Here is a 15,037-nt window from a genome sequence, read left to right as displayed (position 1 = left end):
GTTATAATAAACCTTAATTAAACCTTAATACAACTACAACACCAACTACAAACATTTGTATATATAATTATAAAGGGAGCATTGCTGGTATTTTATTCTAATTTAAATTTATTTTATTCGATTTATAAAATAAATAATTACGCAGTAATTACAGTCTGCAATACAGGCAATTTACCTTCATTAAGCAAACGTCATTATCCATAACTTATAATATAAAATCTATAAACAAACATATAAATAAACTTAAATTCAGGTTTTAATACAATTCAGGTTTGTATTTTATAAATAAAAAAGCCAACATCTATACAAATAACCTACACATAATTAGTCTAAATACTCACAGTTAGAAAAGTCAGTTGTAATTATCTATACCTTAAAATGTAATATCCATAACATTAAAATGATCTACAACAAAAAAAAAAGTCATTATCTATTTATAAACCAGTCACTTCAAAATGCCGCATTTATCTAATTATATTAATTAAATAACAAATACTTTAAACCATATTTTTCAATTTGATTAAAGTATGTAAATCGCTTTAAATACACACTATTTAAGCAATATAAAATTTGTAATAAATTCCCAAATAAATAAATAAATAAATACATTTTTTATAATAATGGGATTATACAGTACATGGAATAATAAGAACGTGAAAATTTTAGCCTCTTCACATCCAAAACGCAAAAACGCCACTTTATAATATAAAACAAGTAAATAAAAGTAAATATGAATTTTAGATTAATGTATATAATGTTTACAATAATATGAAATTTAATATAAAATTGAAATATAATGTCTATAACACCAAACAATTGTTTTCTCCCAATTAAGGTGTTATTTAGGGATATAATATGGAAAAACAAGTTGTAAAATCACTACATTTGTTAAAAAAAGCATGAATTACACAACTGAGTAATCTCATAAATAAGATGCAAACATAAATAGGGTTTGTTTTGTTTAGTTACTTGATTTTGCAATAAAATATGCAATAAAATGGATATTTTCCAAATCAAATCAAAGTACAATTTTTAAACATATTTACAATAATCACTGCATATGGAACTCAGAACCCAGTTTATTATTTAGTATGTGTAATAAAACAGCCATTTAATTCATTCTTTTTTCTCTTATTATTATATTTGTAATTTGTAAAAAAAAAGCTGTTGCTTTTACCTTTTACTAGATGTTTAATTATAAATAATTAAGTAAATAATTAAATATAATTAAATTATAAATAATCAAATAATTAGGGCTATTGAAAATCTAATTTTTATTATTTAAAATGATAAAGGTAATTGCATTCATAATTATTATCTATTATTATCTTCACCTACCACATACATGCTTTACTTTCTAAAAAAATATATTTTATGATTTAATCAATATCATCTGATTCTGATCCTGTTGCAGTGAACATTCCGCCTGGATGTCAGAGCATTTAAACAAGCGCTCACACTTAGAAATGAAGTGCCCGGCTGTTACCTTGCTCTAATGACGCAGACTGAAGTTTGATGTTAAATTGAGCTGTTGAGGCTTTGACTTGAGAACACGGATGCTTCAGGCATATGCTAATGTCTTCCTTTCCCCCCCAAAGCCATCCATTATGATAGTGCAAAGCTGTCTCTACAGTAAATCTTTTGAGGATCCGACAGGACCGAGAAGGCCATCTTGACCTCCTCACATCGCTTTCAAGTGTTGGGGGCAGATGCCTCATCCATCACTAGTGTGACACACTATAATCCCCCCCTTTACTGCACACACACATTTATATACAGGCATATACACACGAGTGTGCGTGGATGAAGTGAACACATGAGCAAACTTGAGACATGTATAAACTTGGGTGGACTTAAATAAATTCAGAGAGATGCAAACAAACACTGTGTGGGCAGAGACAATATTTCAGCTGTATATATATACTATGCATTATATATACATGAACTGCACTGTTATGACATCACAATTTTACCTTGGAGCAACTGTATATATTTGTGTCTACACATCTTTTTAAATGGATGCTTCTAAATGCTAGAGCAGCTTGTTTGTTTACAGCCCATTTTCCTAAGTATTTACATTTTTCTGTATCTGCATCTGAACAGTATAGGACCTAAATATTCCAGATCTTTTAAAAGTGGAGCTAATGTGCATATTTAAATTTGTTGTGTTGCCTAAACTAAGGATTGGAAAGCAATTAATGGTATGAATTTGGTTGATTTAAAGGGTAATGAGTGGCATGACTGTAATACTTAGAGTCGGATGGTTTGTTTTGTATTATTTTTATACATAATAAATTAGAAGGTAGATATACTTAGCTTTAAACAGTACACCCGGTGACTACATGTGACCAGTAGTTTGTTCAGATGAGCTGTTATATGTGATGTGATGAGTTTTAATCCTGCTTGTTGGTCTGTAGAGTTTAAAACATCGTGTGGCATCATTTAAACCGAGTCTGTCTGCAGGTACAGAAGCACTCCTGTGTGTAATTGTGTGTGCGAGACTCTTGACAAACAGAAGGAGATGGCATGCCAGGTCTGGCGTCGTACTTCAGTTGTTATGACATACGGTTTAAGTGCATCTTGAGAGATGATGGCTGAGGGTCAGGGGGTTAACGGGCCGCTTTAATCCATAGCCATCCAAAGAAAGCTTAATTATGAACCTTCTACTTAGCCTGATTCAATATCAGGGGTTTATAAGATTCCAGCAGAGACGATGCTCACTGACTCAAGCAACTATCATCAAATGCAGATATAAATGATATATAATTTAAATACAAATGATCAACATTATATGATGTGTTTAGGTGGCATTCAGTACGTAAAGCTCCTGGGTACTGAACCCTGAAGGGGAGGGGAATAAATCTACCTAGGTGTAGGGGGATTGGTGTTTCCTGCCATCAATAACTAATGGGAACATGGACGGATCCTATCATTATACAAAGCTAGTGAGTGGAATATGTTTATTTATCCTCAGCATATCTCAATATTAGACGGCATGCCCCCCCCCCCCCCCCCCCCCTTCAAAAATATATAGTGACTACGGATTAGTCCTGTGTACCTGGGTTTCAACCTCACTTCGAATTGTCTGACTACTGTCTGAGAACTGCACATTTCCCCACTATTATGTGGGTTTCCACTGGTTAATCAGGTTTCCTTTCACCTCCCGAAAACACGCAGATGGTGGATTGGTGACTCTATGTTGTTCAAGGGTTTCAGCTAGACGTATTGCTAAATGTGTATACAATTAATAGGACAGTGGTAGTCTAGTGGGTAGAGCTTTGGGCTATAAACTGAAAGGTTGAGAGTTCGAATCCCAGCTCTGCCATGCAGCCACTGTTGGGCCCTTGAGCAAGGCCCTTAACCCTGTCTGCTCCAGGGGCGCAATACGATGGCTGACCCTGCGCTCTGACCCCAGCTTCCAAACAAGCTGGGATACATATGCAAATAAAGGAGTTCTATTAAAATAAATTCTATGCTTCTATTATTTCGTTTGTGGCAACAGTTTGAGGAAGGTCGTGTCCTTTTTAGGCATGACTGGGCCCTATGCACAAAGCAAGGTGGATGTATATGAATAATTTAATATATTTAATTTCATTTTTGTACTTTTTTTAATTAAAAAAATCATATAATTATATAATATGAGTCAATAGTTTATGTTTAAGGAAAAATTACAGTATGACCATAATTATAAAGGGCGAATAGTTTTGATTTGATAGAGAAACATTGCAATAAATTTAAAAAAGTGCAAAATAAAAGTATGTTCTCTAGTCATCTCAGACATGTAACCCCCGCTGTGTATAATTGGTTGGTTCTGAAGGGAACAAACCAGGTCGAATTCCGAAAACCCTTCAGTCTCATTCACCATGGTTCTAAAATCCACCCACCTCTCCACCCACACACTTACACACAAGCTTTTTCAAGTTCCTCTCTGGAACCGGTGCTAAGCTGTGAATCTAATCTCAGGTCTGTGTTCCTTATTGGCACTCTATTTATTACTTAATGCTAACTCTAATGCTGCGACACCTTCGCTGATAAAAATCGAAAAGACCCGACGAGAGCGTAATATCAAAAACGTCAGCATCAGTTTCTGCTCCCCGTTCTAACTACAGGCGAGACTTGTTATTCAAAGCCACTCACACTTCAAGTGACGGCCGCTGGCGTCCAGATTAGTTTTTCAAAGTGAGCCGGTACAATAAAAATCACAGGACCTGCATGCATGAAATGCATTATACATGCTCAGCTGTGTGTATTTTAGGGGCAAACGACAAACGTGTAAACAAGTAAATAAATGATTCCAGGTCGAGTTCTAAAAGGTTACAGGCCTGACTGAATTTGCTGGGCGTGCACATATTTGCCACGGCGCTCATGCATTGTGCATGTTCAAGTAGGACGGCAAAGTCCAAAGTTCAATGAATTATGCATTTTTTCATTGTGTCGCCTTTCTGAATAAATAATACGCTGCAAGACACTGCGGAAAACGCTCGTAAAGGAGGGACGAGGTGGGCAAACGAAAGGGAGGGGAATAAAAAGTAAACAGAAACCGTGCATTTTAGTTCAGTGATTTTAGCAGGAGCTATTATTCTCCCCTGAGCTCAGCAGTCGCTGGTCATTCAAGTGAAAGGGCTTTAATGACCGGGTTTGCTAGTCGAAGTCAATTGTTGGTTGTCAGTTTTCCGAGGCTGTCCCGGGGCCCCCCTCTTGTCCTCCCCTGTTTGTTAGGCTTATGTTTCATGTGTCAGGCTCAAAGAGGACGGTGACCACGCCGGTTGCCCCTGTCGACAGCCGGGCTGACCGAGAGAAAGGAAGAAGGAAGAGAGAGAAGGGGAAAGGGGACAAAGGCCGAGATTTTTCGCTGCTCTTCGAGACTCTTGTGTTCGAGTTGACAGGGAACGAGAGGCACATTCGCAGACGCATTCACACACACACTATACACTGATCAGCCATAACATTAAAACCACCTCATTGTTTCTACACTGTCCATTTTATCAGCTCCACTTACCATATAGAAACACTTTGTAGCTCTACAATTACTGACTGTAGTCCATCTGTTTCTCTACATACTTTTTTAGCCTGCTTTCACCCTGTTCAATGGTCAGGACCCCCACAGGACCACTACCGAGCAGGTATTATTTGGGTGGTGGATCATTCTCAGCACTGCAGTAACACTGACATGGTGGTGGTGCGTTAGTGTGCGTTGTGCCGGTATGAGTGGATCAGACACAGCAGCGCTGCTGGAGTTTTTAAACACCTAACTGTCACTGCTGGACTGAGAATAGTCCACCAACCAAAAATATCCAGCCAACAGCACCCCGTAGGCAGCGTCCTGTGACCCCTGATGAAGGTCTAGATTAGAAGATGATCAACTCAAACAGCAGCAATAGATGAGCGATCGTCTCTGACTTTACATCCAAGAGGTGGACCAACTAGGTAGGAGTGTCTAATAGAGTGGACAGTGAGTGGACACGGTATTTAAAAACTCCAGCAGCACTGCTGTGTCTGACACACTAACACACCACCACCATATCAGTGTCACTGCAGTGCTGAGAATGATCCACCACCTAAATAATACCTGTTCTGTGGTGGTCCTGTAGGGGTCCTGACCATTGAAGAACACAGTGAAAGCAGGGTAAAAAAGTATGTAGAGAAACAGATGGACTACAGTCAGTAATTGTAGAGCTACAAAGTCCTCCTATATGGTGGACTATAAGTGTTTAAAAGTTAAAAAAGTGCGGAAACTTTTTGAAGAACCCTCATATGTTCATTGATTTACTGATTTTCAATAACCGCTTTATTTTAGTTTTATTTGACTTGCCGGGGGTCTGCCACCACACATAAACATTAGGAATATGGTCAGAACAGGGTGTCAAACCATCACTGGGCAACACACACTTAGTCACTTAGTCCCACCAGTGGCGGTTTCAGGGGTAAAAAACCAGAGCAGCTGGAGGAAACCAGCTGTCAAACTTGGAAACTTTGGACTATCAATCGGAAGATTGCGGGTCTGAATTCTAGCTATCCTATCCTATCCTGTCCTGTCCTGTCCTGTCCTGTCCCTATCCTATCCTATCCTATCCTGTCCTGTCCTGTCCTGTCCTGTCCTGTCCTGTCCCTATCCTATCCTATCCTATCCTATCCTATCCTATCCTGTCCTGTCCTGTCCTGTCCCTATCCTATCCTATCCTATCCTATCCTATCCTGTCCTGTCCTGTCCTGTCCCTATCCTATCCTGTCCTGTCCTGTCCTGTCCTGTCCTATCCTATCCTATCCTATCCTATCCTATCCTGTCCTGTCCTGTCCCTATCCTATCCTATCCTATCCTATCCTATCCTATCCTGTCCTGTCCCTATCCTATCCTATCCTATCCTATCCTATCCTATCCTGTCCTGTCCCTATCCTATCCTATCCTATCCTATCCTATCCTGTCCTGTCCTGTCCCTATCCTATCCTATCCTATCCTATCCTATCCTGTCCTGTCCCTATCCTGTCCTGTCCTATCCTATCCTATCCTATCCTATCCTGTCCTGTCCTGTCCCTATCCTATCCTATCCTATCCTATCCTATCCTATCCTGTCCTGTCCCTATCCTATCCTATCCTATCCTATCCTATCCTGTCCTGTCCCTATCCTATCCTATCCTATCCTATCCTATCCTATCCTGTCCTGTCCTGTCCTGTCCCTATCCTATCCTATCCTATCCTATCCTATCCTATCCTATCCTATCCTATCCTGTCCTGTCCTGTCCTGTCCCTATCCTATCCTATCCTATCCTATCCTATCCTATCCTGTCCTGTCCCTATCCTGTCCTGTCCTGTCCTGTCCTGTCCTGTCCTTATCCTGTCCTGTCCTGTCCTGTCCCTATCCTGTCCTGTCCTGTCCTGTCCTGTCCTGTCCCTATCCTATCCTATCCTATCCTATCCTATCCTATCCTATCCTATCCCTATATCCTGTCCTGTCCCTATATCCTGTCCTTATCCTGTCCTGTCCTGTCCTGTCCCTATCCTGTCCTGTCCTGTCCTGTCCTGTCCCTATCCTATCCTATCCTATCCTATCCTATCCTATCCTATCCCTATATCCTGTCCTGTCCCTATATCCTGTCCTGTCCCTATCCTATCCTATCCTATCCTATCCTATCCTATCCTATCCTATCCTATCCTATCCTATCCTATCCTATCCTATCCCTACATCCTATCCTATCCTATCCTATCCTATCCTATCCTATCCTATCCTATCCTATCCTATCCTATCCTATCCTATCCTATCCTATCCTATCCTATCCTATCCTATCCTATCCTATCCTATCCCTACATCCTGTCCTGTCCTATCCTATCCTATCCTATCCTATCCTATCCTATCCTATCCTATCCTATCCTATCCTATCCTATCCTATCCTATCCTATCCTATCCTATCCTATCCTATCCTATCCTATCCTATCCCTACATCCTATCCTATCCCTACATCCTATCCTATCCTATCCTATCCTATCCTATCCTATCCTATCCTATCCCTACATCCTATCCTATCCTATCCTATCCTATCCTATCCTATCCTATCCTATCCTATCCTATCCTATCCTATCCTATCCTATCCTATCCTATCCTATCCTATCCTATCCTATCCTATCCTATCCTATCCTATCCTATCCTATCCTATCCTATCCTATCCTATCCTATCCTATCCTATCCTATCCTATCCTATCCCTACATCCTGTCCTGTCCCTATCCTATCCTATCCTATCCTATCCTATCCTATCCTATCCTATCCTATCCTATCCTATCCTATCCTATCCTATCCTATCCTATCCTATCCTATCCTATCCTATCCTATCCTATCCTATCCTATCCTATCCTATCCTATCCTATCCTATCCTATCCTATCCTATCCCTACATCCTGTCCTGTCCCTATCCTATCCTATCCTATCCTATCCTATCCTATCCTATCCTATCCTATCCTATCCTATCCTATCCTATCCTATCCTATCCTATCCTATCCTATCCTATCCTATCCTATCCTATCCTATCCTATCCTATCCTATTATCCTATCCTATCCTATCCTATCCTATCCTATCCTATCCTATCCTATCCTATCCTATCCTATCCTATCCTATCCTATCCTATCCTATCCTATCCTATCCTATCCTATCCTATCCTATCCTATCCTATCCTATCCTATCCTATCCTATCCTATCCTATCCTATCCTATCGAACATTTCAGCCCAGGACAGTGTATATTAAAAAATGCCCAACCTTGACCACACAGTCTACGATAATAAAACCAAACAATTTATCCAATCCAAATACTGTTTATCATTCTGGAAAATGTGTTAAAGATTATACGTTTACTAGCTCAAGAAGAATTTACAGGATACAGGAAAGGCCTCCATGAAGTGCTTCAATTCTGCACTGATTCTGTCTGCTTCACCAGGTATCTTATCTAGTAGCTAATAAATGACAACATTGTTTTCAAAGAAGATGGTCACTGTACCCAAGCGTTTACAAGTTTCAGTCTCATCTTCCGACGGCTATATCAATTACCCATTTATATGACTGTTGACTCACATCCTTTGACACACAGCCGGTGAGAACGGCCCTGCACAAACAATAGCACGGCTTGTTATCTATTGTCGGAGACTAAGCGCCGTGACATCAGCAGATCCTCTCCACGTCTTCCTGAGAGTACCAACTGCTATTAAAAGGCCGGACAAGGACCGTGACCACAGCTCAGATCAATTCATGCCGTCAATACCAGCCCGTGAAGGAAAGCGGGAGCGAAAGTTAGGGTTCGGCCAGCAGCACAGAGTTAAATACACGTCAACTTTTCAGCACTCAGGCATTTATACACTTTATTCATGACTCGTCAATACTGCGGTCATTCCCTGCCAGCTGTCTGAAGGTAGTGTTAAATAAATAATTCCATTTAAAATTTGGAACATTTTCCGCTAAATTACACGCCTGACACTACAAATGGCCCTACAATTTAATCCTGAGTTGTTAAAATGCCAGTTTCTGTCTTCCAGCTGCGATAAGTGTTAAAAATGATTATACTGTTTAAATTATTATTTTTGTGGTTTGATTTCATCCCAGTGGTTTTACATGTGGAATTCGTCCCAAATCACGTTTCAACAAACAACTAGAATCAAAGCCCAAAAAAGAACCCAAGAGAAGCCAAAAATACCAGCAGAAAAAAACAGCAACTCACCTCATCTTCACTGATTTGACACACATCCAGGTTGTGCTCCTCATAGGATGGTATAGTCCGTACATACACCAGCTCCAGCTAGCCTCCAGAGATCCATCCAGACAGAACTTTGCATTGCCCATGTCGTCCACTACCTGTAACATGATAAAAAAAAAGTTCAAGATGAACTGAAGTCAATGATGAAGTCAAGATATTTCAATTCTCTCTGGACTTCTTGAGCTGATCTTGACCATATATTACATAACTGTAGTCAAACATATAGTGTATAGAACCACCCGCTTAATATCAAAACAGCTCTGTTCTGCTAAGACATGGACTCCACAAGCTATCTGAAGGTCTTTCACCTTTGGACAATACAAGGTGAATCGTCCTACAGAGCATCCTGGTGCCATCCACTCAACGTTCAACCATCTATCTATCTATCTATCTATCTATCTATCTATCTATCTATCTATCTATCTATCTATCTATCTATCTATCTATCTATCTATCTATCTATCTATCTATCTATCTATATGTCTGTCTGTTTACGTCTGTCTGTCTGTCTGTCTACGTTTGTCTGTCTGTTTACGCTTGTCTGTCTGTCTGTCTGTATATTTATCTATATGTCTGTCTGTTTACGTTTGTCTGTCTGTTTACGCTTGTCTGTCTGTCTGTATATTTATCTACAGTGTATCACAAAAGTGAGTACACCCCTCACATTTCTGCAGATATTTAAGTATATCTTTTCATGGGACAACACTGACAAAATGACACTTTGACACAATGAAAAGTAGTCTGTGTGCAGCTTATATAACAGTGTAAATTTATTCTTCCCTCAAAATAACTCAATATACAGCCATTAATGTCTAAACCACCGGCAACAAAAGTGAGTACACCCCTAAGAGACTACACCCCTAAATGTCCAAATTGAGCACTGCTTGTCATTTTCCCTCCAAAATGTCATGTGATTTGTTAGTGTTACTAGGTCTCAGGTGTGCATAGGGAGCAGGTGTGTTCAATTTAGTAGTACAGCTCTCACACTCTCTCATACTGGTCACTGAAAGTTCCAACATGGCACCTCATGGCAAAGAACTCTCTGAGGATCTTAAAAGACGAATTGTTGCGCTACATGAAGATGGCCAAGGCTACAAGAAGATTGCCAACACCCTGAAACTGAGCTGCAGCACAGTGGCCAAGATCATCCAGCGTTTTAAAAGAGCAGGGTCCACTCAGAACAGACCTCGCGTTGGTCGTCCAAAGAAGCTGAGTGCACGTGCTCAGCGTCACATCCAACTGCTGTCTTTGAAAGATAGGCGCAGGAGTGCTGTCAGCATTGCTGCAGAGATTGAAAAGGTGGGGGGTCAGCCTGTCAGTGCTCAGACCATACACCGCACACTACATCAAATTGGTCTGCATGGCTGTCACCCCAGAAGGAAGCCTCTTCTGAAGTCTCTACACAAGAAAGCCCGCAAACAGTTTGCTGAAGACATGTCAACAAAGGACATGGATTACTGGAACCATGTCCTATGGTCTGATGAGACCAAGATTAATTTGTTTGGTTCAGATGGTCTCAAGCATGTGTGGCGGCAATCAGGTGAGGAGTACAAAGATAAGTGTGTCATGCTTACAGTCAAGCATGGTGGTGGGAATGCCATGGTCTGGGGCTGCATGAGTGCAGCAGGTGTTGGGGAGTTACATTTCATTGAGGGACACATGAACTCCAATATGTACTGTGAAATACTGAAGCAGAGCATGATCCCCTCCCTCCGGAAACTGGGTCGCAGGGCAGTGTTCCAGCATGATAATGACCCCAAACACACTTCTAAGACGACCACTGCTTTATTGAAGAGGCTGAGGGTAAAGGTGATGGACTGGCCAAGCATGTCTCCAGACCTAAACCCAATAGAACATCTTTGGGGCATCCTCAAGCGGAAGGTGGAGGAGCGCAAAGTCTCGAATATCCGCCAGCTCCGTGATGTCGTCATGGAGGAGTGGAAAAGCATTCCAGTGGCAACCTGTGAAGCTCTGGTAAACTCCATGCCCAGGAGAGTTAAGGCAGTTCTGGGAAATAATGGTGGCCACACAAAATATTGACACTTCAGGAACTTTCACTAAGGGGTGTACTCACTTTTGTTGCCGGTGGTTTAGACATTAATGGCTGTATATTGAGTTATTTTGAGGGAAGAATAAATTTACACTGTTATATAAGCTGCACACAGACTACTTTTCATTGTGTCAAAGTGTCATTTTGTCAGTGTTGTCCCATGAAAAGATATACTTAAATATCTGCAGAAATGTGAGGGGTGTACTCACTTTTGTGATACACTGTATATGTCTGTCTGTTTACGCTTGTCTGTCTGTATATCTATCTATATGTCTGTCTGTTTATGTTTGGCTGTCTGTCTGTCTGTCTATCTATATGTCTGTCTCTGGCTGTCTGTATATCTATCTGTACGTCTGTCTGTTTATGTTTGTCTATCTGTCTCTATCTATCTATATGTCTGTCTGTTTACGGTTGTCTGTCTGTCTGTCTGTCTGTCTGTCTGTCTGTCTATCTATCTATCTATCTATCTATCTATCTATCTATCTATCTATCTATCTATCTATCTATCTGTCTGTCTGTCTGTCTGTCTGTCTGTCTGTCTGTCTATGTTTGTCTGGCCTTTATGTCCTTTGGGATCATGTCCTTGGAGTCTTGACCACCCAGCCACCTGTCCACAGTTCATGACCTGGCACGTTTGGGATAAGCCTTCTCATCCAACACCAGTGGTGGAACCTTTGTGGGAACCCTACCCAAAGCAGTGGAGACTCTTATATTCACAATGAGATGGACCAACTCAACATTAATAGACCTGATTTTGATATGGAGTGTTCAACAAGCTTATGGTCAGGTGCCCAGGTATGTATGTATAGTCACACTGCATTACAAATTATTTTTTTTATAAATGCATTTTAAATTGTTATTTTTACTTAAGGCTGTATTCTGGGAAGGCTGAGAGGGAAACAACAGTCCCTTCTTACAGACCCCCTGACACTCAGACTGATCAGCGGCCGCTAACCTGACACTGCCGAGGAAGTAAAGTTTGTGGTGTCGGGTTACTCGTCTCAGGGAGAGGGGAATGAGTAAAGGGACAAGGGGAGGAGGAGACAGACTACACGTCAGGAAATGACCGGAAGAAGCGTGAACGCATTCACAGTAGACACGAGATTTACGGCATGACCAAAGAAATAAATCCCTCGCTCTTCCATCAACGTGCTCCCCACCCACAGTGAAAAGAGCCGCACTGAATTATTGCTGCTCACCTCTTTGAAAACAAAAACGCTAATAGAAAATTTGGTTCTGCTTTATCAAGTTGAAACTAAATCGCAGGAGTGCACTCAGCAATAAAAACAGAAACAAAATATCCACACAGCATAAATCTAAAGGGCTGTAAATCTAACGGTGTGATGGTTTGGGCTTAGGACTGGTTTTCGAAACTGTCCGGAAGAATTATTATTAGAAAGGGCACGCCTAAAATTTGGCATGGGTAATTCATTTTAACTGAAGGTAAAATTTATTTGGTAGAATCTGAATTCTAACTGGTTATAGTTTTTTTAAATTAAATTAAAAACAATCAATAAAAAAAACAAAAAATACTTTATTATTATTATAATACATAAAATAAATAAAAATACAAAAATTTTAATACCTGAGAAAATTTAAAAAAATTATTATAATTATTTAATATAATATTATGTATTTTTATATATTCATTATACATATATAATTACTTATTTTTTTAATTAATATATTAAAATAGATAAATTCAGGGATGTATTGATCCGATACTGATTATTAATCACATGGTAATAATTGGAACAGATACAGATAAAGATAAATAAATTTTAGTATCAGTATTGGATAGTATTGGGTGTTCAGTCAAAATTCACTTATTTTATATCGCACTGAAAAATGGAATTATAATGTACAATTAATTAATTAATTTAATTTAATTAATTTATTGATGAATTTATTTATTTATGGATTAATTGTTTTACTGATTAATTATTGTAATTAACTTATTACTTTATTTATTTATTGATTAATTTATTGATACATTATTTTATTGATTAATTATTGTAATTATTGTATTACTTTATTTATTCACTGATTAATAATTTTATTGATTAATTAATTTATTTTATAAATAAATAAAAATAAACAAAAATAATACTAATAGGTAAATCATAAAAAAAATCACAAAAGGAGTGACCAATTTCACATGAATGGACATGATTTTGATTATGGAACGTCCAATGAGCTCATGGTCAGATATCCAGGTCTCAGGTGTATATTGTCACACTGCTTTTATTATATAATTTATTTTATTATTATTTTTTTTGTACACTTAGGATTCATAATTCAGCATCATAATGATTTGTGTGATAGATATAACCACAATTACTGTTGTTTTATTTTGTAGTGATTCCAAATTCTGTACATATTGGAACATACCTTTAATTAATTCATTAAATAAATTCATAAAAAAAAAAACATATTAACTAACTAACTAAAACATCCTAGACATGGTGACAGTTTGTTACAGGGGAACTAATATTTACCTACTACACAATTTAAATGAGCCAAGCCACCTTTTGCATGTATTTATGTAAGTATTTGGTTAGAAACATGAGTACCAGGAAAATAAAGATTTAAAGATAATGATATCACATTCTGAATGTAAACCCGATATACCTTGTCTTGTCGTACATTTAGTTTGTATATTTTTACATGACAGTGTATGTTATTGCTTTTTAAATACATTTAAGGCACAGAATACTCTGGTCTGGTCAGTCTGGTCCTTTGATTTCTGACAGGCTACAAAGCATACATATTTTTTTCTATTTTTAATCCCTATATCTAAAGGCATAAAACATAAAGCACAGGTGTGTGTGGGTGGTGGGGGTGTTGTTCACCAGGTTTTTAGGGCATCAGTTCCAAACTCCATGACTGGTGGAGGTGGTTCTGGATCAGTTTTACTTTACAGCCTCATGTTAACTAAGATCAGTGTGACTCAGGAGAAATCTGATTCTGTATAAGCACTGGCTGAGAGACGGTTCTCACCGAGAACTTCACTCTCACACAGGAACTACTCCTGAGAGTCAGTTCCATTTCATCCCTTTTAATCTTAGACTGAGTACAAGGTACGTATTAAATAGCCTTAAGTCTGTCTGTTTCTGTCTGCCTCTATCTCTCTTTTAGTCTGTCTGTCTGTCTGTCTGTCTGTCTGTCTGTCTGTCTGCCTATCTGTATCAGTCTGCCTCTGTCTATCTGTATCAGTCTGTCTGTCTGCTTCTGTCTGTCTCTCTTTTAGTCTGTCTGTCTGCCTGTCTGTATAGCTGTCTCAGTCTGCCTCTGCTCGTTTGCTGTTTATCTGTATCAGTCTGTCTCTGTTTGTCTGTCTGTCTGTTTTTATGTCTGACTGTCTCTGTCTCTCCCTGCCTCTGTCTGCCTGTCTTTCTTTTAGCCTGTCTGTCTGCCTGTCTTTCTTTTAGCCTGTCTGTCTGTCTGTCTGTCTGTCTGTCTGTCTGTCTGTCTGTCTGTCTGTCTGTCTGTCTGTCTGTGTTGTCTGTCTATCTGTATCAGTCTGTCTGTCTGTCTGCTCTGTTTGTTTGTTTGTTTGCTGTCTGTCTGTATCAGTGTGTCTGTCTCTGTCTGTCTATCTGTATCAGTCTGTCTGTCTGCCTGTCTTTTTGTTTGTCTGTCTGTCTATCTGTATCAGTCTGTCTGCCTGCCTCTGTCTGTCTTTTTGTTTGTCTGTCTGTCTATCTGTATCAGTGTGTCTGCCTCTGTCTGTTTCTGTCTGTCTGTCTTTCTG

General features: G+C 39.2%; 1 protein-coding gene across 1 annotated transcript in view; it reads right to left on the bottom strand.

Annotated features, from left to right (window-relative positions):
* prdm16 (PR domain containing 16) overlaps window positions 1-15,037 on the bottom strand; it is a 322,591-nt gene that overhangs the window by 21,042 nt on the left and 286,512 nt on the right. Inside the window, 2 exon segments of the mRNA XM_062999239.1 lie at window positions 9,198-9,265; window positions 9,268-9,331. Of these exon segments, the coding sequence (XP_062855309.1) occupies window positions 9,198-9,265; window positions 9,268-9,331 (132 nt within the window).

Source organism: Trichomycterus rosablanca, chromosome 7, assembly GCF_030014385.1.
Source record: "Trichomycterus rosablanca isolate fTriRos1 chromosome 7, fTriRos1.hap1, whole genome shotgun sequence".
Lineage (NCBI taxonomy): Eukaryota > Metazoa > Chordata > Actinopteri > Siluriformes > Trichomycteridae > Trichomycterus > Trichomycterus rosablanca.
The sequence above is the reverse complement of the archived record's forward strand: the minus strand, read 5'-3'. Positions and strand labels throughout refer to the sequence as shown.